Genomic DNA, 22,409 nt, shown 5'->3' on the forward strand with positions numbered 1-22,409 from the left:
ACGTCACCCTAACCAGTTATCTCTGCAATCCAATAATTTGCATACATCATATTTCACATTTAATCATCAGCTTTAATATTTCAATATGCATGTTGAATTGTATAATGAACATTAACTGGCCTGCAAGTCAACAGATGTCAAGCATGTGATTAGCAGTAAGAAACTGTAGCTTTAATTTTTCTCTGACATACATTACAGTTCACCAGGATGTTATACAAGCAGTCCATATGCTTGAATACTGTAAACTGGAATGAATAGGATGTAGAGATACATGCTCTTTAAAAGTTCAGTATGTATGTAAAAGGCACGTTTTACTATGTTTGATGAAAGAGAGACAGTGTCGATTCTGGGATGGAACTCAACCCAGCATGTTGAGGTATCTCTGAGGTTCTCCCTGTGTCCATGATAGTGTCCTTCTACAGTCCACAGACATGCAGCCAGGTGAAGTGGAAAATGCAGGACTGTTATACATTTAACATATAAAAAAGAAAAGACTGTTTCCTGTTTGCAGCAGTACTGCTGTAATATAACTTGTCAATGAATTTATGAGCCGCTCAGTGACTTGACATTTGTCATGAGATGAAACAAGTAATTTTACAGAAATGCATGTTTGAAAATTAGTGCAATTTTGCTTTATAACCTGAATATTGTAGTTTGATTTAAAGAACACACAAAAATCAGAATCAGTCCCATTATTATAAAATTCATGTGAGAATGCTCAGTCCTTGTTTGCCAGCACATCATCCAGAATACGCTCACACATGTACAGGCAGCGAGGCACATGGAAGAACCCTGAACAAGAGAAGAGAAACACAGTTATCTTACAGACCCTCAGTATATCATTATGTTTCCCCAAGTGTTGCGGAGTTCCAGTGCAAATGTCTAAAGAGTTGTATAAAACCTTTAATGTCTCCAGTGTGAAGTCTGACAAACGTAAAAAAGTAAGAAACTCACCAGATCCCTGTACTCTGCTCCTCTCTGCTACAGGCTCCAGGTTATGCTAAGCTGCTACTAACTGTTAGAAGTCAAGCTGCATCGTGGGTAATGTAGGCACCAGGATTTGACAGGAGAATAATGCATGGAATTAAAAAATGATAATCACTGACTGTGCGTCAATTTTTATCCTTTTTGGTTTGTTTTTTTTTACCTGTTCATCATGAGTCTAATGATGTTATCAGATCGCTTCTGTTACTCAGCTGATACCGATTCACAAATATTATTTAATAGTGGTAAAATATCACTACAACTTGAGATGCAACCTCAGGAGGATGCTGCCCCTGAATTGGGACATAGCTCAATCAAGAGTACTCCTATCAAACTGTCAGATTACTGATGGACAGAAAAAAAGAAAGTATTAAAACAGAGATGTCATCTTTTTTATTAAATTCATTCTTTGTCCTTGTCAAAACCTTTTGCCTATGTTACCCACAATGCAACCTGACCACTGACCGCCTGGTTGATGATTCAGGTGTGTTATGCTAGTAACGGCTAATGCAGCCTGGAGCCTGTAGCCTGTAGCGGAGATGAGGAACGTCATTCATGACTTTCATTTCATACAAGTAATTTGACAGTTTTTTTTTTCTTTTGCTTTCAGTCAGTCAGTTCTACACCTCAGTTATGTTCTTACCTTTAAAGGGGCCTCCTTTAAAATCCAGTGCTACTTTCCCTTCTTGTGTCAAATAGCCAAACCACTCACTGCTCTTAGCATCAGAAAACTGCACAGAATCAGGCACATGTACACCATTAAAACTGCAGTGCATTCAAATATACAGATATATGTATTTTGTATATTCACAAAATCAACATGTCAGTGTGCCAATAAGAAGAGAGGCTCTGAGCCTCTTTTTATACAATATGGTATAAGTAATGTGCCTTGTTGACACTGCAGTTTGAACTCACATGGCTAAAGGTGTATTCATACACCTCAGAGAATCTGTCCAGCAGCTCTGGCTTCTTGGTTTGACTGTAGGCCATCAGGAAGGCGATGAGAGCCTCACAGTGAGGCCACCACAGCTTCATGTTCCACTCCAACTAGTTAGATATACAAACAGTGTATTTGCTGATTTGATGCATTTATACTGTATATAATACGTAAACAATATCTACTATTATATTATACTATTATATAGTGTGTACTGTAGATGGTTGAATCACCTGTGTGGGGCAGTGACCATCCACATCCAGGAAGTAGAAGAGCCCACCATGCTCTTTATCCCAGCCGCACCGATAAGGCAGCTCCACAAACTTGTTAATGGCAGTCCTCTGCAGCTCCTCGTCCCCCCACTCTGCACTGTACTGAAGCAGGAACCAGCCTGCTTCCAGGGCATGTCCTGAGTCAGCACGGGTCAGCATGAAAGAAAGGGAAAACACTGAGGTAGGCAATTAAGAACAGGAAAACAAGTTGGACCATAGCTTCCTCTTGCACTCCCTGTGCTGTTTGCTGTTATCTGGCTGACTGGTCAGCAGGCAGGCAGTGTTTACCTGGGTTCTGCAGTCGGCCCTGGCAACCCGGCAGCTCCGCTCCTTCCAGTGACACGTTCTCTAAAATAGCTGTGCCGTCTCTCTGTTACAGAAGAAGAAAAAGGATGTTTCAGCATATTAACTGGGAAATCTTCTACTACAGGGTCAAAGTGAAAATAACCAATGACTTTTGTTCCAGAGGTAGGAAAAGCCCATTCAAAAGCACCATCACAGTAATAACAATAAGAAGCACTAAAAACCCAGCCCTGCAACATAATCTCAACAAGCTTTTCAGACCTACCCATCAAGCCTGTGTATTTGATATTCAAAGGAAACATGTTCTGTATGAATGTACACCATGAACTCAATGACCTACATCTCATCGCTTCATGAAGCAAAGTCACAAACTGCAAATCACAAACTGTAATTATGGCTAGTCATTTTAAGCAGATACCATCAGTCACATCCTGAGCGTCCATACCTGGATGTGCTGGAGAATCTGCTGAACACACCATCTGCCCAGCTCTCTGTACTTCTGAACCACCTCCTGACCCCGGCCTTCAGTGAGCTGTTGCACCAGACACAACAGCATCATGGGAACTGCCATGCTGTTCGTGGCAACGTCTCCAGGAAGCTGGGGCCGGCCCAGGCCTGACGAGTCCACTCGAACCCAGTGGATCAACTGCTCCATCATCTGCTCAGCCTCCAGCTGGAAACACAGAGCAGAGAGTGATGGTGGGATAATGTGGGGATGGGAGGGCGACTGTGGGAGGATCAAGCATTTTCAGGCATGTTACCTAGAGATGAAACCTTCTATAGTATGTTCACATAGCACACAGCATGCTAGCTAGCAATGCAATGCAACGCAAACCGCTAATAAACACCCTAATAATTCCTTCAAAGCTGTGTCACAAAATGAAATCAACTCACAACAAATGGAAACTAATTCTATGTGACCGTGTGCTTTGGACTGTTAAAACAGAGCCCTCAGTCTTATTAATGCATGGGCACTGTTAAATCAAAAACAAATCATTTCTGACAACCTATTTTCATTATTACAGCTTTAATAATAAAAATATATAATAATAATCATCTATGCTGTTATAGTGAAAATGGAGTGTCAGTAATGAGCTGTTGGTACTTGTTCACACCACTGTGAAATGTTTGTCTCTGTATGGCTTTGCTTTGTTAGTTAAAGTTTTTTTTGGCAGAAACATTTTTTTTGAATTTGAATTTTGCTGTTGGTATATTTTTTTACATCCCTTCAGATAAGGTCCTTATTCACTGCGGCTCCCACAATGAGTATACTACGATGTCACTGTGATATATTCTTAGCAAAGAGTACCAGATGTGAAGTGTTCTGGCTCTGATGAAGTTACAGCATGAGTGAAACCTTCAGTTTGTCCCAACAATATCAAAATGAGATTTTTGGGGAACAAAGTTTCAAATCTACAAAAAAATAGGGAACCACTTTTAACTTGATGAGTTTCAACATCTGTTTCGGTTTATGCACATTGCATCAGCATTGCCGTAGCACAAATTCAATACATGTAACATCTGTTGCAACACAATGGTCCCACTTTGAATCAGCCTCAGCTACAACAGAGAAGGTCTGTTAATGAAGTTAAAATCCAATGTGTCATGTAGCTCCAAAATACTGCTGTATGTATGTCATCAAATTATTTTAGTAGTTTTCAAGAAACCTTGTCCTGGACCAAGTGCTGGAGGAAAGATCAGGACTGTCACCTGACTTTGTGGTACAGGTATTTTCAGACCACATTATGGAAATCTGGTATCCTTTGAATAATATATAATTGAATTTAAAGTAACTAATTATCTTTTCCTCACAAGCTGATGCTTGAATTCTACTAAACCCTTGAAGAATGGGTTGCCATCAGGGAAGCTGCTTTATACTGATTTACATCATATTTATCAAACTGGGCTTTTGTCAGTACAGTGACGCCTCCTCCTCAGTGTCCTCACTAACCTGTGGTGTGGGCCAAGGTTCTTGGTCCCCTGTTGTTCTCAGTACACATGCTTCCACCAGGACATATTACTCATAAACACATCATTAACTACCACTGTTCTGCTCATGACACAGAAATTTATGCCCTGTTAAAAATGAAGAGGGAGACTTCATATCTTGTCTCTGAGAAATATTTGTCCAGTCATGTTTTTATCAGCTACAAATTGTCACAAACATCAAATCAAATCAAGATGGTCTTGACTACTGTAACTCTGACAGTGCTTTTACCAACTTTCTTCTGTCTGTTTTATTCATTTTATTGATTTTACAGATGTATTTATTATAATTGCCTTACTAACTGACTTACTGACTGACTACTAACCGACACTTTGTCTTTTCAATATGTCTTTGTTCTGTTTTAATGTACGTACAGCACTTAGTCACTGTGTTTTGATCATATATAAATATCTCATTTATATCTCGCATCTCATTTGATAAACACGTTACAAGAGCTGTTCAACCAAAAACAATCTAAAACTCGGAGCTGGTAAAATGGAGCTCAGTACAGATACTGAAGAAATAAAGTGTTTGTTATTTATACCTGCATGTCCTTGTCACCAGTGACTCTGCTCAGTTCATCCATGGCCATGATGTAGAAACACTCACTGAATATCGTCCTCTGAACTTTGACTGCTTTCCCATCTCTTGTTAAGCAGAAGGCACATTTCCACTGACCGCTGCTGCTGGACACACGAGCAAACCTTCTGAGGAACGCTCCTCCTGCAAACACACGTCAACATCACCTTATCATTAGACACGTCAGCATGAAGCCATTTACAGACATGAATTCATAACACCGATGAGTTTATCCGCCTATTAAAGACATACACATATAAGTGGTTGGTGTGGCTTTTACTAAACATCATCTCTCGATTAAAAGAACCTGTGTTCCTACTGTTGTTAGCCATCTACTGTAAATTCCTTTTTACGTTTGGCTAACAAAACAAATACATGGTGGTCAAGTTAAAGCATTCATGTTTTTCTTAGCCTAAGGTTTCCATCAAGGAACACTTCTGTGCCTTGTAGAGAATAAGCAGAGTGCACAGAGCAAACATGACTGTCATTAATCACCTGGGTCTACTAAAGAACACCGTGTTTCACCATCTGCTGCAAACATTTACCTGTGGATGTGTGAAATTTTCCACCTTAACAACACCAGAACATTAAGAATCTTAAGGTGGAATTTTACAGGCTTCAAATCACCTGAATCAACAGCAAAGAAATAATTTGTGTCACTGTTTTGTTCAAAAACAGCAAAACTGAAATGGAGAACATGACACAGCATTTCAACTCACCAGCTTTTGCTGCTTCAAGGATTTCAGGCCTGCGGTAGCGATCCATGGTTCGGTACAGGCGGCAGTACATCCATACCTGTGAGGAAAACAAGCCACTTTACTCACATAACATCTGATGATCACATTACACTGCCAGCGCCCACAGCGGACCAGACGTACCTGTCGACCCTGCAGCCAGACGTACTTCAGCTCATCATAAACCGTCCCATCTCTCCCAATACAAGTGAAGAATCCTCTGAAACAGGAAGCAGAGATTCAAGTTCATCACAAGGATGCGGACTGCTTGTTGATAGTACTTTAAAAAGTCATGAGCAGACAATATTTACATTTCAGAAGCATAATTACTACAGTACTACAGTACCCGTGTACGGTGTCATGGGAGTGTTTGAGCCAGAAGTCTACAACCTTGTCCAGCTCTGTGCGAATCCGCTCTCGGCTCTGCTCCAGCTTCACCACAGACATGGTTCCTGTCAGATAACAACATTGACATCAGTTTGTGGTGAACAGTGCATTCAGAAAGACTTCAGCCCCCGTCAGTTTTTTCACATCTTGTTTTGTTGCAACTTTATGCTGAAATAAAAATTTTAAAAATCCCCTCATCAATGTGAGAAATCTAAATATTACATTGACATAAGTATTCAGATGAACAATATTCAATAAAGAATTTATTTGTAAGGTTGCGATGCTGGACTTTCATCAGGAAAATGTTTTTTGAGAATCAGTAGCCATCTTAAATAGGAGTGGCTGTAAGCCTGCTACCAGTCACATCAACCCATGTGTCATAGAAATTTACAATTAACAAACATCAGTTCACTATGTACCAGTTCTAATTAAAAGGATAGACAATTAGAAAATCGCATGCAGTGACTAATTTTTCACACAGAAAAGATAAATGAATTACAATCATTATACTTACACTTAATACATGTTATGAAAAACAGCATCAATTAATGAGTAAATATAATAAATGACAAAGGCAAAAATATAAATAAAGTTTAGTCACTTATCAAAGCAAGTAGGTCCTTATAAAAGGATCCTCCAGGCCCCAGAAAAATAACTAGTCAAAAAAAATGCAAATCTTTATCAGGTTACAATGGTGGGTAAACTTAAATAATGCATAGAGAAAAAACATCAGTCTTTCATGTACTTCAGTCCACCACTATACAAAATATGTGACATACAATGGGCTCAAAGGCTTCAAGGATTCATGCAACATCAATGCTTATATGGAATCAATAATCAGGTCATATTAGGAGAAATGCCAAGATAGTCTATGCATGTCCATACATAGACATATGTATCACTGTCTAAGAGCTGAATAAGAAAATCCTCAGAACACATTTTACTGAGTAAACATGACTGAAGTGGCTTCAGTCCACCAACATTATAATGCTGCTGACATGTAAATGCATCATTACTAAGCGATAACGTGAGTTACAATAGCCTGTAGCTGTGAAAGAGGCCAGTCTGCACACTCTATATTTTTGACTCTACTTTTTACTGACAGGCACTGAACGCAGCACTTTCAAGTATTTTTTACTTTGAGGTACTTTGATTACTGCGTTTACTGAAGTAAGGAGAGTTCGACTTCTAATAAGAGAGAAAAGTTTATTTACGATGGAGTAACTGTTGAGACGTTTAAGCTGAAGTCGGGACACTGCCATCTTATTTCTGCTGCACGAACCTTTACGGCATCAAAAATCAATAATCAGGTTAGAAAGACGGAGCTCTGTTGTCAACACATATCCCCCGCAGGGATCGGCGGGTTCTTCTTCGTTGGTCTTAAAAAGTCCAAATAAAGTCCTCTGCTGTCAGTGACAATGCACCGTGGACAGCAGCTTCTCACGTTTCAGCAGCGAAAAGCCGCATTAACATGATCTTACCTCCGGATCCAGGTGAGGCTCAGGCCGCAGGAGACTGTGTTCAGGCTGCGGTGGCCGGGGATCATATGACCAGTGAGCGCTGCTGTTCCAGTCTAACTGCTGATCTTCGTTTCCACTTCCTGTTCCAGATGCTGTCCCTCGCAGATTCGTCATTTTCATTTACCGTACACTACCTGTGTCTGTGTCTGTGTGTGTGTGTGTGTGTGGCATGTGACCACACCCCGTGGGAAAAAAAAAAAAACGTTACATCACCAGTTAATATAAAACAAGCGGTAAGTTTATATATAAAATATAAGTATTTATCAAGAACTGCGATGGGAATCGAAACGACGTGACTCGGTGATATGAAGCTCGTTCAGGTGTCCCCCAACATCCTGCCTCACCTACATAAACCGTGTTTAACACCTGTTGATGATTCATGTTGGCGACAGTCTCAGCGCAGAAAGAAGCTGAACACTGAACAATAAGCCTCAGAAACAAACAGCCTCCCACAGATGTGAAGAAAACACAAGCATTCCCACCTCAAAGGACATTCCTTTTTTTTTTCGCCAAAAAATGTATATATATTAGTCATTAATATGCACATACCAAACTTATGTCATGTGACTGGTCATGTGATCAAGCATGACTCATTCATTGAGTCATTCATTCACACCTTTGAGAGCAATCTTTTTCTTTTTTTTTTACGTTTACAATATGAGAAGCATTAATGCACACGTGCAAACAATTTTGATCTGATAAGCAATAAACAGTGTAATTTATAAAGGTAATGAAAGCCACATATAAAAGCAATAAAAGACCAGGCGTCTGTGTGAACTCAGTGTGAAGCTGCTGCAACAAAGTTAGTTTGAGATTTCTGCAGCTGTCCTGCACATAATTCATCACAATGAAGTTGTAAAATAGCCTTTGAAGTCTGTTGTACTTAATAAAAGCACATTAACAATCAAATTGCTTCTGCACAAAATATGGACATGCATCAGGCCAACCACGCTGTCAAAGGCAGATTATGTCATCAGTACAGGACAGATACCTAATGAAACAATGACTGCAGTAACCTGTGTCCCCATTATTACTGTTACTTCCCTTTAACATTTTCTTAAGTAAAAATGTACACAATGATATTACTGGGACCATAAAGTATTATAATGATCCAGAGAGTATATATTAGGTCTGATCAGTCTCATGAATGAGCTACTGGCTTCAGAAAAGGGCCCCTCGCAGAATGAAAGGAATTGTTAAGTCACTGTCAAAACTGTCACATGGTTAGAGACTTTGTTAATACTTGAGTTTCAGTGCCGCAGTTAATTGTTGGTTAGTTTTTTTTACATACATTTTAAAGTTGTTATTATATATCCATGGTTGTATTCTCAGAACCTGTGCGAGTCCCCTGGTCTAAACCTTCCCATCTCATTTCTACTCCTGACATTGGGATTACGCTCAGCATCAGCAGTAGCACTGGTGGCAGTTGTAGTGGTGAAGTGTTAGTGTTGCTGTAATGTTGACTCAACCGAGGAATATCCTCCATTGCACGTCTTCTCCCGAGGTGTCGCAATGAATTTCTTGAACACATCTCTTCAGACACACACTGAAGAGTTGAGACACAGACAACTGACTGACTCTCAGGTGTTTTAACAGAGAACACAGCACAAGACGGGTGGTAAGTCACTTTCCTCTTCAGTTTATCGCATTAACAAGTATTTCAATTAAGCAGCGTCAGTTTGTTTACCTGTAGTCATGTAGTTGATCTTTGTCTTTCACCTTAGATCAACATAGACTGTTCTGTGTGTCAGAATGGCAGGAAACTTCCAATGGAAATGTTTATGCAGCGTGCTCAGTGCAGGTGTTTTTATTGCAGGTAAGTAACTACAGAAAAAAAGCAAAGAAAGAAAGAAAGAAAGCGCTAATAGATTCATAAATAGTGAATTTATATTGTCTCTATATCCTCCTTCAGGATGCACCATTATCCTTGTCACAGCTTTTCCAATTGTTCAGATCACTATTGGTAAGTGAGCCACTGAAATAACTTTTTTGTTCATAAATGAGACATTTCAACATTTTGAGAAACATATAGTTTATAGACACAGTGAACCATTGTGGTAAAAGATGCAGTAGTAATGTGGAAAATATACATTTTAAAAACATGGAAATAAATTCAATTTTTATTTTATTTCTATATTTGTTATACATCATGTGCAAACAAATAGAAAACCAAAGTTAAATTAAATCATACAACTTTTATTTCCATAGCCAAGAAATAAATGACTTAACTCCACTTAAACATTTGTAACAGCAGTTTTTCAAATGCTTCTGGGCTCTTTGTAAACAGGTGCAGTGTACATGTATGAGTGTCCGGCAGCGCCAGTTATCCCAGTGTATGTGCTGCTGTGTGGGATATTGGCCCTGCTGGTAATGGCCCTATTTGCCTTGCCAAAGTTCCTCTGTGCAGCAGCATCAGGCACCAGGATCTGGACTGTGTGTAACCTCAGCCTGGTCCTGTTTGTCTTCATCTGGTTCTTCTACGGTAAGTGACACCTTAGAGTCTCTGACCGTGTTGACTGTAATCCATTCATTCATTCAGTCTCTCCCTGTCCTCAGGTAGTTACCAGGTTTATTCTGTATATCCACCCAACTACAACAAGAACATCACCAGCCAAAGCACAGTCAACACCAGTATCTACCCTCCTACTGCCCCTGACAACAAGCTTAGCCTCATTTTGCAGAACCGGAACCAGAGCCGTCCAAACCTTAACCACACCAAGATGATCAATGACAAGCAGACTTCCAGAAAACTGATTCAGACTTTGGCCAGCAGCAAGACAAACAGAGAGCACCTGAACGCTCCACGAGCACGACGTGTCACGACTGTAGTGCCTTACTGTGACAGAACAATGTACCTGTTTGCCTTCTGGACCACCACACTGATATATGCGATCGCAGGGAACGCCCTGGTGATGATCCTCTGTTTACATGGCTTCATGAAAATTACAAGTAAGATTACAGAACTTCTCACTACCTGAACTGAGCTGGATATGATTCCACTTCAGAGACTTTTAACCATCACATGAGAGAAGCTGAATAAGTAATTATGCTTTGTAATGACTTTAATGCTTCAAACACCCAGAGAAATAAAGCGAAATAAAGGATTTTAGTACTTCCTTTTCAGTTCTGACTCAGACAGCATTTGGAAACACAGGTCCTACAGTAAGTTGCTTCAGCACATATGTTGATGTAAGTGATTGCTACACACAGTACACTCCAATCTACCAGTCAACTTAGGGTTGTTTAATAATGAAGGGGAGTTTTTTCAGAGGTTTTAACCACATCTCAGTCTTCTACAGGATATTGGTTTTGGGCCTTTATCACTCTTTTCCCTCATTGTTTTCCCTGCTGTTTCCCCCTCCATAATGTTTTGTTTTGTCCCTAGTCTGTTCTCTGTGTCTGTCACACATGGAAGCATATACAGAACCAGTCAAAAGTTTGGGAAAGTGTGTCCAAACTTTTGACTGGTATCCAGGGGAGAACAGCAAGCAGTTCCGCTATGCAGCTTACAGACTGTTGTGTAACAATACGGAGCACTAGGACAGGGTCACAGTTGTTATCCCTAGTTGCTAGGTGTCTGGAAAATATGTGACCAGTACCCAGATCCACATGGACAGTATCAAGGATTTATCCATAGTAATTTGTGCATTATCATTCAATACATTGAGTATTTTGCTGTCCTTTTCCCAGGAGGATGTAAGGCTGTAGGAATACCAAGTAATACTTTCAGGGGTGATAGTAAAAAAAAAATCCTGAGCCTGATCTTTTTCCCCTGGGAGGTAAGCGGGCCCCTAAGCTAAGATATATGCCTCATATATATATATATATATATGCCATTGAAATATACATCAAGCGGGATCCAGGGGTGTGCTCCCCTGGGACAACATTTTGATAAATAGTCCATTGAATTAAATATTCTGATGACTTTTGTGGATACAAATGTACATTATTCAGACATGAGATGAACAAACCCAATACAAGCCTATATTACAGTAGCATCTTTGTGTAGAGCACCAGAGCTCTTGGGACTTGTATAGCATACTGAGACTACGGATACTACAGCCATACCAAGAAAGGTCAGTGGGTGACAATTATAATACTCAAAAGTAAACTAGGAATTGATTGAATGAATGAACATTGGATTTATATAGCGCTTTTCAAGATACCCAAAGTGCTTTTATAATGGAGGGGGGACCTCACTAACCACCACCAGTGTGTAGCACCCACCTGGGTGATGCTCGGCAGCCAATGTGTGCCAGAACGCTCACCACACACCAGCTTGAGGTGGAGAGTGAGGGTATTAATGTATCAGCCAATTTCACAGCGGGAAATTTAGGGGGCAAGATGGAATTAGCCTGGTTGGGCAGTATTGATTAGTAGCCTAACCATTGACTAAAGGGCATGAGCAAGGAGACATTCAATTTTCTGAAAAATACACACCATTTATTTTAAATATTTTTTGAAACAGCTACAGTGCAACAAAACCTTATGTAATACTACAACTCTCAAATTGCTTTTAAGAGAACAATAAGTAGCAATCATTTAAAGTGCTTCAAGAACTGAAAAACAATGAGAAATAAATAAAAAAATAAGCAAATACACTTTACTACACAAAACTACAACACTCAATTTGTTCATTCAAAACAATTTGCTATTAAAGTGTAAGTTCAGTGTAAATTGACCCATAGCCCTGTTGTATAAGCTCACCACATGCAGCCCATAGGAAAAATAATGAGACAAATTGGGACAACATAGGCCAAGTTATAGACAGGCAGCTTAAAGCAGACCCATAACTTGGCCTATGTAATTCAAAATTGTCAACTTCGCTGACATACTGTACCTGAAGCACAGATACTTGTGAACATTCTTCAGTCAGCGTGCATTGAGAACAACCTCTTTGTAGTACACTTTGTAGCTGGGAAATGACAGCATTTGTCACTACAGGTACCATACCTTGCATCCAATTCCTGTATAGCTGTGTCCTGACCGCGGCTTTCTTCCAACTTCTCAATTCCAGTTACTGAGAAGTCATCATCTCTATAAGAATGACATTTAGATAATTAAATCTGACTCTCTTTATGGGACGTATAACACAACACAGGGCTATTGCTACATAGAAATACAAGTCTGGCTGATTGACGCAGGTTCACGAATAACAAATTCAAGAATATTTTTCTAATGAGAAATGGTCACAACTAGGAGGCTAGAATGACTGTTAGATATTGTGATGTATGTAAAACAAACGAGCAACAGATGAGAGAAAGTTGCAGATTTATGAATATATTGCCCATGAAGGACAGCAGTGGTCTAAGCAATTACGTCTTCTCAAACACTTTACGTTCCTAAACGGTTCCCTAGCAACCTGGTTGTAAGAGGTTTGAATAGCTAAGCTACGTCTCGATCGGCAGAAAGTTGCACTCACCGGTCGTGGGGGAGAAACTGGGGAGGTGGGGCAGAAGTGGTGGTTTCATCAATCCGTGTTTTTGAAGGTGTGGAAGTTGAGGAGTCTTTCTCATAACTAAAAAACACAAACGTCCCATTCGCAGACGTTACAGACGTAAGATAAATACTATCAAACGACATCTGCTCACAACTACAATGCAGACATCGCCAAACATATAGGCCACACAGATTACATACAAGGCAGTGTTATGTGAAAACATATAAAGTTAGCTGCACTGTCTACTAGCATAACTAATGTTGCTTACACCCACAGCGTTATCAAACATACGTAGGTCTATGTTGAAAACAGCTTATGAAGCATCTAGCTAGGTTAGTATAACACCCGCACCTCTCCCCAAAACAAAAACAAACATGGTAATTACATGTCTAGCAGAAATTCAGCCACTACTGCGTCGCTTTTCAGGCACTTCTGTTTCCTCAGTTGCCGCCAATGTTGACTCTTGTTTGGCTTCTTGCACTTTCCAGTTTCTTTTTGGTTGCAGCTTTTTCTGCCACCGTCTTCCTTTTACGAGTGCAAGCTGTTGCTGAAATCAAAGCCTTAGGAGGAACCAGCTGAACTTCCTCTGCCATTCCTGTGCATCTTCTTCCTCTTGTTTACCCGCGACTGACGGAGTGCAGCGCATGCGCAGTCCGAAGCACGCTGGTGGGGAGGTTGACAGACAGGTAAGTTTGAGGGAGTCTGGGGCGGAGCTACACATTGTAAACATTAAGGCCTTAGCCCCAACTTCATTCTACTAGTGGGAGTTTCCCTCCGTTCAGAGTTGCTACATGCACTATTTACTGTATCAAGCCATTTGTACATCATTTGGGGAAAACATGATCGTTGCTCAAGAAAAAACTATCCAGAGTCTGCATCATATTTTCTTTATCTTAATTGTTCTGCACATAAAAAGAGGCAAAAATGATGATAGTACTATTTTGAATTTACATGACATAGGTGAAGAATCAAGTTGGCATAAACAACATCACTAATCTTGAAACCTATTTTTGTTACACTATGCTGGAGTAGAGTTCACAGATTTAATGATTTAATGTTTAGATGACAAGTGTACATTTAAATCCAGACCATAATAATATGTGCTGCTAACTCAGCACAACAAGGCCATGTGATTGTCTTAACTTATCTGAACATTAGGCCAAAAGAAGAACATTTACTCTGACGATATTAAATTCTTTAAGGAAAAGCATCATAGGATAAACAACATGCACATGTACTGTAATACTATGAACAGTATTTTATTTGATCTACTCCTGATCACTCTGTTCTCATTTTCCCCTCTTTTCTTCTCCTTTCACTCTCTCAGCTCCACTTTTCTATCCCTGTAAATGTCCTCCATGCAAAGAAAATATAAAACAAAAAGATTTTTAATATTTCTGATCATGAAACTGAAGATGTACAAAATATTAAATATCTTATTCTCTTACATCTGCTCCACCTCTGCTCTCCTTTCCTCCTCTTTTCTTCAACCTTCTCTCGTCAACACATTTTCATCTACTGTCTATGGAGGTAAATTTGTCTCAATTATATGTGGGAACAGATTGACAATCAATGAGTAAATGTACAATCTGTAAATATAAAACACCTCCAGACTGGCTGCACCTGAGCAACAATCACAGGGCTGAGGAAGCGTGACAGGTAGACTATACCTGCCAGGTAAAACCTTAAAGCAGCATCGACACCTGGAGAGTCAGGCGTCCTTTTGGTTTTGAAACTAACAACAGATTTACTCTGTGTCCACTAGGTGGAGCTCACACTGCAGCCAACAACATCCACGGCTTTCCTCACTGGCTCCCCAAAGACACAGAAAGAAAAGTTTCATATTTTCAAATTAATACTCTTTTCAGGTTGTAATTGGCCATATTACACAACAAAGTGCCTGGACCGTAATGATGAGGGGGGCTAAGTGGAAGAGCAGCGGACATCCATCATCGCAGTGTTCTAATAGACATGATTGAGCCCAGGGATCAGTGCTACCCCGGCAGCATCTGCTACCACTATCAGACATTTTCTCCACAGAGGGGAAAACCTGATTATCCAAAATGACAGCAGTGTAAGTGAATTGGCGTATCGTCAACAGAAAAGAGAATACGCCACTAGAGTGTGTTGGGCCTGAATGTTTAGATGTAAACACTTTTGAGCGCTGGCAGTTGGTCTGGGGCCACGAGAAAGCTGTAAAAAGTCATTAATATGTTGAGTTTTGCTGCTAATGCTCCTTTAATCAGCATCTGTTTGTTTTCAGCAGGGTCTGCAGGATGTGCTGACTATACAATACTTATTTGACCTCAGAAAAAAACCTCCTCTTTACATTCACAGCCAGTCTGCTTCTGCAGTCCACTGAGTAGTGTCTGTGCAGTAGTTGAGGATATAATGGTTTGCTTAACGGCACCACAGTGTAGGTTCGTTTGAATGTTTTTGACTTACAGCCCCAGGTGTTCATACCCTTTGTCATTTGTAACATGAGTAATTCTTTTTGTTGCTCAAATGTCAACCCAGAAACAGCAGAAGAAACCCAGCAGTGGCCTGAACAGAAGATGCCATTTCAACAAAATTAACCATCTAGTCTGAACAGTGTCCTTTAATGTCTTCAAGTCCAGTTTTATAATGTTCTGTGATTTTCAATAACTGCTCTTTGGTTTCTAAAAATCCCCAAAATCAGATATCACCATCTAGAAAAAGCCAATAGAATGTTAACCATATTAACCTGGATGTAAATGAAGATAACTGTGCGTGTGAAAGCTGAGTGTCAGCGAGGCTCATGCCAACTGGCAATCAGATCGACATCCAGCCCACAGCTAAATGTGACAGCACATCTCATGCGTTATCTCACTGTTTATCCCACTGCCAGGAGGAATAAAGACTTCCAGTTCCAGATATGATTTCACAGTTCATCACTTAAACTCCACAACAGCCAGAGGTTGGAACATGATTGCTTTCCATTCAACACTCACTGTATTGCTGTTTCAGAGCCATGCCAGGGTTCAGGTGTTTCTATAGCAAGTGTAGAGACAGAGCCTCTTGTAAAGCTGCTGTGTTATAGGTTTAAAAGCCTTTAACTATAAACCCTCATATTCAAAGTGTAATTGAAAATGGCACATCTAGGTTCCAACAAGCTTTTATTTTGCACATTTTAGGAAGCAAAGGCCTCCGCAGAGTTAATATTTGAATTTTTTAAATGCATAATAATTACCAAGAATACCATTCTGAAAAGCCTCAAAAGTTCAAACCATTTATGCCTTAACTTTCTTGTGTCTGTAGTTACTGCTCTCTGCCTCTGTGGGGCGGCACAGGTGGCTTATGGTTGAGCGAGCCCTTCAGTGTGAGCATGGGAGGCTGTAGGTTTGGAAATCATTGACCAGATGTTTGCCGTCACATGACCCATGTGTGCTGCTGAATATGTGACTTAATGGCAGTTGATCGTTTTTCTTCACAGAGACAGTGAAAGTCAGAGGATCTTAGCATTACAAGACACAACAGTACATCGAGACCTGTTATGTCGCGAGGGTTTCAGGGAGCTGTCCAAAGGTCTCCAGAGATATTTGGAGCCTGGGGCCGCAGAAGAGCTAAACATGATAACCCTGTCTCGATGTCCAGCTCAGTCCTTTTCAGGTTTGGACCTGTACAGTATGCTGAGAGAGATCAACTGCTCTGATGTCCTGCCTATGCAGACGCCTTGATCTATTTAACTTAGTGTTAATCTTCCATCATACAACGGAGTCAGACTCGGGCAGTTAATCATCACAAACAACATTAATCTGTAAATGTTAAAATACTGTAGGATAATTACATCTGAAATCTGTCCATGTTCATTTTCAATTTTAAAACAACCTAAAACAGAAACCAGACAAGTATTAATACATCCCTGCATTTTATTAACATCTGTTCAAGTTTTAAATAAAAATATTAGTGATATTTACACAATTCGACTGATACAAGCCGAAATTAAATTCTCAATCAACGTTTATCTAATCAATTAACAAAAAAGAAACATGAAGCTGAAGAAGCTACAAGACGTCGTCTCAAGTAAACACTGTGTTTGTTTTCACATGTTCCTGAGGGGCAGCCTGCCAGCACAGGTGTTACAAAGCAGTACAGTCCTCCAGCAGTATGTGTTTGTATGTGTTTAGTATCCAGCTCTGTAGATCTAGCTGTAGTTCCTCAGGTACACCAGTCTGTGAGGCTGGAACTTCTCCCGACACAGGGGGCACTCAGCCTGTGAGAAGTATCACACAAATACATGTTTAAAAAAAAAAGAAAGAACTGAACTGAGAATGTTGGGGGGAAAGTCAATGATTTACAATCAAAGTCAAAGGTTTAAGCTCTCAAATGGTTTTAATTTCACGTTTCTATCTGCTTCAGAGGCTCAGTAATAGTTAGTGAACAACCTCAATAACACATAGTTATTGAGGTTGTTTTCAAACAATACTGAGGTTTTAGAGGGAGTTAATGGGTTTGAAGTCAGCTCCAATATGGCTGTATTTGTGATCAGTAAACACTGACACTGGGATCTGATGTGAGTAAGTAAGAATACATACAATACAATTGCTGTTATAACCTGCGCAGGGGATGACTTGGCTAAAGGAGGTGATACTGGGCTTCAGCATCAAGAAATGTGTCTGCTGGGAAATAATGCCTCAAAAGCTGTAATCTTAAAAAGTCTGTGTTGCAAACTGGTTTTGGGGAATAATTAGTAGATGTACACAGCCAGTAAACACACTATACCTGAGCAAGTCATAACATAAGCCTGACCTTCGTGTTGCACCACTCTGTGATGCACTCCCAGCAGAAGAGGTGTCCACAGGGGGTGGAGGTAGAGTGTCTCCTCTCCTCCAGACAGAGGATACAGCGAGCAGCTTTGGGGCTCGAGCTCTGTGTGCGCTGAGGACTGCAGACAGACAGTTCAAAGAGTTCAGCATTAAACTCATGTCATGTCACGTAGGTCTTTTACTACTATGCTTCAATTACAAATAATCCAGTAGTTCTCGCAGTGGCCTGGCTGTTTCTAGATCAGCATCCAGGATTTCCTGTATGGTTCACCTGCTGAGTGCTGGCAAACCACAATAAATGACCTGCCCAAAAGACTTCAAATTAACTGTTGACAAGTCTGTTCAAGTTAGGGCAGCAAAAATATAAAAATGATGTGATTTTTGCTGGTGCTTATACCAAACAAACATGTTCCCTTACATCTGGAAAATTATGATTTATAGTGATAGTATGTTGTCGCAAGTTTTACCTTTATCATCTGCGGTTTAAAATACTGACAAAACACTGTTCATGTCAACACTGAAATATTTACTGTAGAAAAGGACATGTTTTTGTAATCTAAAACTCTGCCCTGACCAGATGGAGTGTAAGTGGGTCCGGTCCTGGTCCTGTACCTGAGGTTCCTGTACAGCTTCCACTCCTGCCTGGCTCTTTGTCTCTGTCTGAAGTTGTTGAGCTGGAGACACACAGTGATGACCAGCTGAAGCAGGGACAGGGCCCCCAGCAGCCTGTAGCTGCTCCTGATAGTCCTATCATTGCTGTTGAGCCCCATCACACGCAGCTACATACACACACACACACACACACACACACACACACACACACACACACACACACACACACACACACACACACATTTTAGAATATAATCCAATGTGCAGAATTCTGTATTCAGTGCCTTTAGAAATGTAAATGTAACATGTAAAACATCTTTGATCTGTGAGAGCGGGAGGTGCCACCAAAAAACCCGAGCACACACTCTCAGCAATCTATAACGTACATACAGCTAAAACCAAGTCAGTCTTATGCAACAGTCCTGCAATAAGTTATGCTGCAGCTCATGCTGCTGTTGAATTGCACTCAGGGGTTTTATTAATATCAGGCCTTAAAGCAAGGGAAATTTCTGTGTCAGTGAGCCCAGTCCCAGAACATGCAGGCGTCACGCTGTCATGTCAGAAACCGTAGTAACAGTACTAGTAAATGTATCCAAGTCCAAGCAATAACTTTCAAAGCTATAACTTTTCAAAACTTCTTCCTCTGTTGGTCTGCAGTGCATGCAGCACAATAGGTCCAATCATTTTTACTGACAGTGGTAAGGAAAAATTGTTACAAAATATTGGAAAGCTGAAAAACAACAAACAAGATACAGTATATTCAGTTGAGTCATTGAGGACAGTAGTATGATATGGATAAAATGACAGCTTTTATAACACTGTTGGGAAACTCTCCATGGTTTACTGTATGAAATTGACATGACTGAGTTTGTCACAGTTTCCTTTATCTTTTGATATGCAAGTTGTGCAAATTTTGTAATGAATATAAGCAGGCATGTGAGTATGGAAGCTGTCCCTGTGGGCAAACACCCACTCCAGCGAAGAAAAGGTTAAAGTGAACAAGGCGTTGCTCATTAGAGATTCCATAAAATGGGCACTTGAACTTGTGGGAAAGCGCCAACTTCTTAGAAAAAAATATCCTCTCGCTGCATTATGGAGGAAGTGCAAGAACATTTACTTATATATCATTTAATATAGTGAACGCATTGAGTTAAGTGAAGTATGACTGCATACATGGTTATATATATATATGTCACTCTATGGCTTATACTTGTGTTTATCAATTAAAAATATAATAAGTGCTATTTCTATCTATCTGTCTAATATGAGAAATATTTGCAAAATGTGAATAAAAGTCACCTACATAGGTGATACCAGCCATCCTCTTGGACACGTGATAGAAAGAGCCACTGATGTAGAAGAGAGCCACGTGGAGTCGGTGCAGGAGGGTCAGACCCTGCTGGAGGACAAACACAGCTGGCAGGCACGCTCTCCTCTGGGGCTCTGACAACAGTCCCACCGCCCTCTGCATCCATCTCCTCAGCCAAGACTCCAGGCTCCAGGGACCTGCCGCCGCCTGCCGCCGCCTGACACCACTGCCGCTCTCCTGCCCACGTTCCAGCTCATTCTCCAGGCACACCAGGACCTTGTCCAGGAGGTAGGGCAAGAGGGCGTGGCAGAGGACAAAGAAGCTGCGTCTTGCTCGGGAGGGGATCTTATGTTTAGTGGGATCCACCTGGATAATGCTGACGTACTCTTCACCCAGAGTTTGGTAAGCTGGAGAGAAGGATGATTCAAATCATTATGTTCTTATATCAATACAAAAAATTAAATATGCAATAAGTCAGATTTCCTGCTGTTTTGGTCAATAACTACCTGAGAACGTTGTTAAACCATAGTATACAAGGTCTGAGAGCAGCTCTATCTCTTTCCTCCAGTCCAGCCATCTTTTGGATCCTGCAGGAAATAAAAAAACAAAATTCAACATACTTTAATATTCAGAAATGTGCATAATTTCCTGCACGGACCACAGCCTTTTATTTTGAGGATAACCAGCTTGTCTTATGCTCAAAAAGCAAAACCACTTTATTGACACCCACATTTAAAGAAATAAACTAATCGCCTTTTAGTGTTAATGGTAGCGAGCTATTGACTTGAGAAAAACAGTCATGGAAAGACGTATGGGTCTCACAAACATCCAAAAACAGCTAGATAACGTGTACCACCATATGCAAGTCCTTTTTCTTTTAGTAATAAATAGCTTATTCTCTTAAACTCTGCATTTATCTAATAGACAGTAGCATTTATATTTGGAGAATTCAGATGTTATATATGCTGGGCCATTTATTTCCACCAAAACACAGCGTGGGCTGCAGGAGCCTTCAACAAGCTCTGACTTTCACAGTGTCTGACTTACTTGGTACCAGGTGAATTAAATCTGTCTAATTGACGAGGGACTGGAAAGTGTTCAAGCTATGTTTTCTAACTGGCGACTAAGCACAAAGTTTCACACAAAGTGAGTTTTCCAAACAGTTAGCTTTAAAGTTACATGCTAAAGTGAAGTAAGCTAGCTAAAGAAGATTTAACTTTTCAGTTTGTTAAATTCGAACAAACTTACCAGCAAGTGTTTGAAAGGCTTCGTTGGCGTTGTTTCTCAGGAAGGTTTGATAATATTCATCCTTTTGGCTGGACCGAATCAACTGGGCTTGGTTTGCGGGGGCGAGGGGCATCGTTAGCTAACACCGAGGAGGCGATGTCAGGCTCTACCAACCGCAGTAAAGTTGCAGTTCATGGCGAAATATTCGCGTCCACGGGCCGAAGTTCTTCAAATAGAGAAACAGCAGCTCGCCGGTCCCAATTAAAACAACCATGCAGCCTACAAACATTCAAGATGCCACTGGGCTGCGAAACATACACAGCGAGGAAAACAGCACGCCGCTCACAGGTGAGTTAACTTATATCCTGTGTCCGCTGAGTGACGGTCCGTCGCAGTGTCCTGCACAGTCGGGATATGTGCTGTGTTTCCTTATAATACTTGTTATAATTTTTATGTAGTTAAATCAAGATACTCCTTCTCAACTGTCTCTGGCTAAATCCAGGAAACACATGGGAAGTTGCTTCCCTGTAAACAAACCAAACTGATACTCGACCTCATGACTTACAGCGACACTTACTGGCAGGAGGACGAATTACACGCTCATTTTCTGTTAGAATATTTTCTAAGGAGTTAACCTTTCATTTCTTAACGATTTTGCTTATGTTTTACTTATTAATACATTAAAATATTGTTTTCCTTCCCAACAACACATATCTAAATGCAGAAATGCCAACTCAAAGTTTTTGATTGTAGGTTGTAAACTCCCTCCACGTTGACATCACCCATAATAACCCTCTAATAAATTAATTCTGGCCCATACAGTGGCCTGGAAACTGTATCAGCCAAGCTGTAGTCAAAATATTATCAAATGTTCTGTCCCTCTTAATGGGTTATAAGTAATACGACCTGATAAATATTAAAACATCTGACCAATATTGTGAAACAGTTAAAAAAAATAATAAAAAGTTAGGTTCCTTTTTTAAATGCACCTCTAAGACTTCTTTATTTACTGCAATATAACAATTGTTGTTACAATATCTCACCTCCTCTCTTCTACCTGGCTAAGTAAAAGTTCATTCATTAATTCATTCAAAGCAAGGCACCTCTGCTGTGATCTGCCTGAAAAGTTGCAGAACCAGTTTCTTTGTCTCCTCAGTGCTGCTCCCTGAGCCAACCAGGTGTACTATAGCCGCTACAGAGAACATCCCTTCATAAGCCCACTCCTATCCTTTCACTGTGACTGTCGGCACTTCTTGCACAGTCTGTCCCACCATCCTGAACACCAGGAAGTTGAACTTTGCTCTCAGTGTGAAGGGAGGAGCTGACGTTTT

The 22,409-nt window shown here is 40.4% G+C and overlaps 3 protein-coding genes across 3 annotated transcripts; 1 reads left to right on the forward strand and 2 right to left on the reverse strand.

The window, feature by feature from the left end:
- Positions 1-51: 51 nt before the first annotated feature.
- On the reverse strand, positions 52-9,516 carry renbp (renin binding protein). Its single transcript, XM_023411526.2, has 12 exons — positions 9,391-9,516; positions 7,665-7,849; positions 6,143-6,248; positions 5,941-6,016; positions 5,782-5,857; positions 5,028-5,206; positions 2,942-3,169; positions 2,482-2,563; positions 2,155-2,330; positions 1,900-2,031; positions 1,628-1,715; positions 52-792 (listed from the first exon to the last, which is right to left on the reverse strand). The coding sequence occupies exons 3-12, from the start codon at positions 6,241-6,243 to the stop codon at positions 719-721; spliced, it is 1,212 nt and encodes a 403-aa protein (XP_023267294.1). The 5' UTR covers positions 6,244-6,248; positions 7,665-7,849; positions 9,391-9,516; the 3' UTR covers positions 52-718.
- LOC111658862 (uncharacterized) lies at positions 9,456-10,681 on the forward strand. Its single transcript, XM_023411538.2, has 4 exons — positions 9,456-9,519; positions 9,616-9,666; positions 9,991-10,185; positions 10,260-10,681. Exons 1-4 carry the CDS (start codon positions 9,456-9,458, stop codon positions 10,679-10,681), a joined length of 732 nt encoding a protein of 243 aa, XP_023267306.1.
- Positions 10,682-17,015: 6,334 nt separating this feature from the next.
- On the reverse strand, positions 17,016-21,607 carry pex10 (peroxisomal biogenesis factor 10). Its single transcript, XM_023411530.2, has 6 exons — positions 21,100-21,607; positions 20,358-20,438; positions 19,846-20,258; positions 18,543-18,709; positions 17,914-18,049; positions 17,016-17,377 (listed from the first exon to the last, which is right to left on the reverse strand). The coding sequence occupies exons 1-6, from the start codon at positions 21,209-21,211 to the stop codon at positions 17,309-17,311; spliced, it is 978 nt and encodes a 325-aa protein (XP_023267298.1). The 5' UTR covers positions 21,212-21,607; the 3' UTR covers positions 17,016-17,308.
- Between the last annotated feature and the right edge of the window lie 802 nt (positions 21,608-22,409).

Source organism: Seriola lalandi, unplaced genomic scaffold, assembly GCF_002814215.2.
Source record: "Seriola lalandi dorsalis isolate HSWRI2012SDOR001 ecotype SW California unplaced genomic scaffold, Sedor1 jcf7180002054469, whole genome shotgun sequence".
NCBI classification, from domain to species: domain Eukaryota; kingdom Metazoa; phylum Chordata; class Actinopteri; order Carangiformes; family Carangidae; genus Seriola; species Seriola lalandi.

Coding starts and splice junctions, on each gene's coding strand:
- renbp (XM_023411526.2), bottom strand. CDS start 6,243: ATGTCTGTGGTGAAGCTGGAGCAGAGCCGAGAGCGGATTCGCACAGAG. Junction 5,858..5,940: donor TCTGGCTGCAGGGTCGACAG/GTACGTCTGGTC, acceptor TTTTCCTCACAG/GTATGGATGTACTGCCGCCT. Junction 5,207..5,781: donor CCTTGAAGCAGCAAAAGCTG/GTGAGTTGAAAT, acceptor GTGTGTTTGCAG/GAGGAGCGTTCCTCAGAAGG.
- LOC111658862 (XM_023411538.2), top strand. CDS start 9,456: ATGGCAGGAAACTTCCAATGGAAATGTTTATGCAGCGTGCTCAGTGCA. Junction 9,667..9,990: donor AATTGTTCAGATCACTATTG/GTAAGTGAGCCA, acceptor CTTTGTAAACAG/GTGCAGTGTACATGTATGAG. Junction 10,186..10,259: donor CTTCATCTGGTTCTTCTACG/GTAAGTGACACC, acceptor CCCTGTCCTCAG/GTAGTTACCAGGTTTATTCT.
- pex10 (XM_023411530.2), bottom strand. CDS start 21,211: ATGCCCCTCGCCCCCGCAAACCAAGCCCAGTTGATTCGGTCCAGCCAA. Junction 20,439..21,099: donor AGCCTTTCAAACACTTGCTG/GTAAGTTTGTTC, acceptor TATTTCCTGCAG/GATCCAAAAGATGGCTGGAC. Junction 18,710..19,845: donor GGATGGCTGGTATCACCTAT/GTAGGTGACTTT, acceptor GTGTGTATGTAG/CTGCGTGTGATGGGGCTCAA.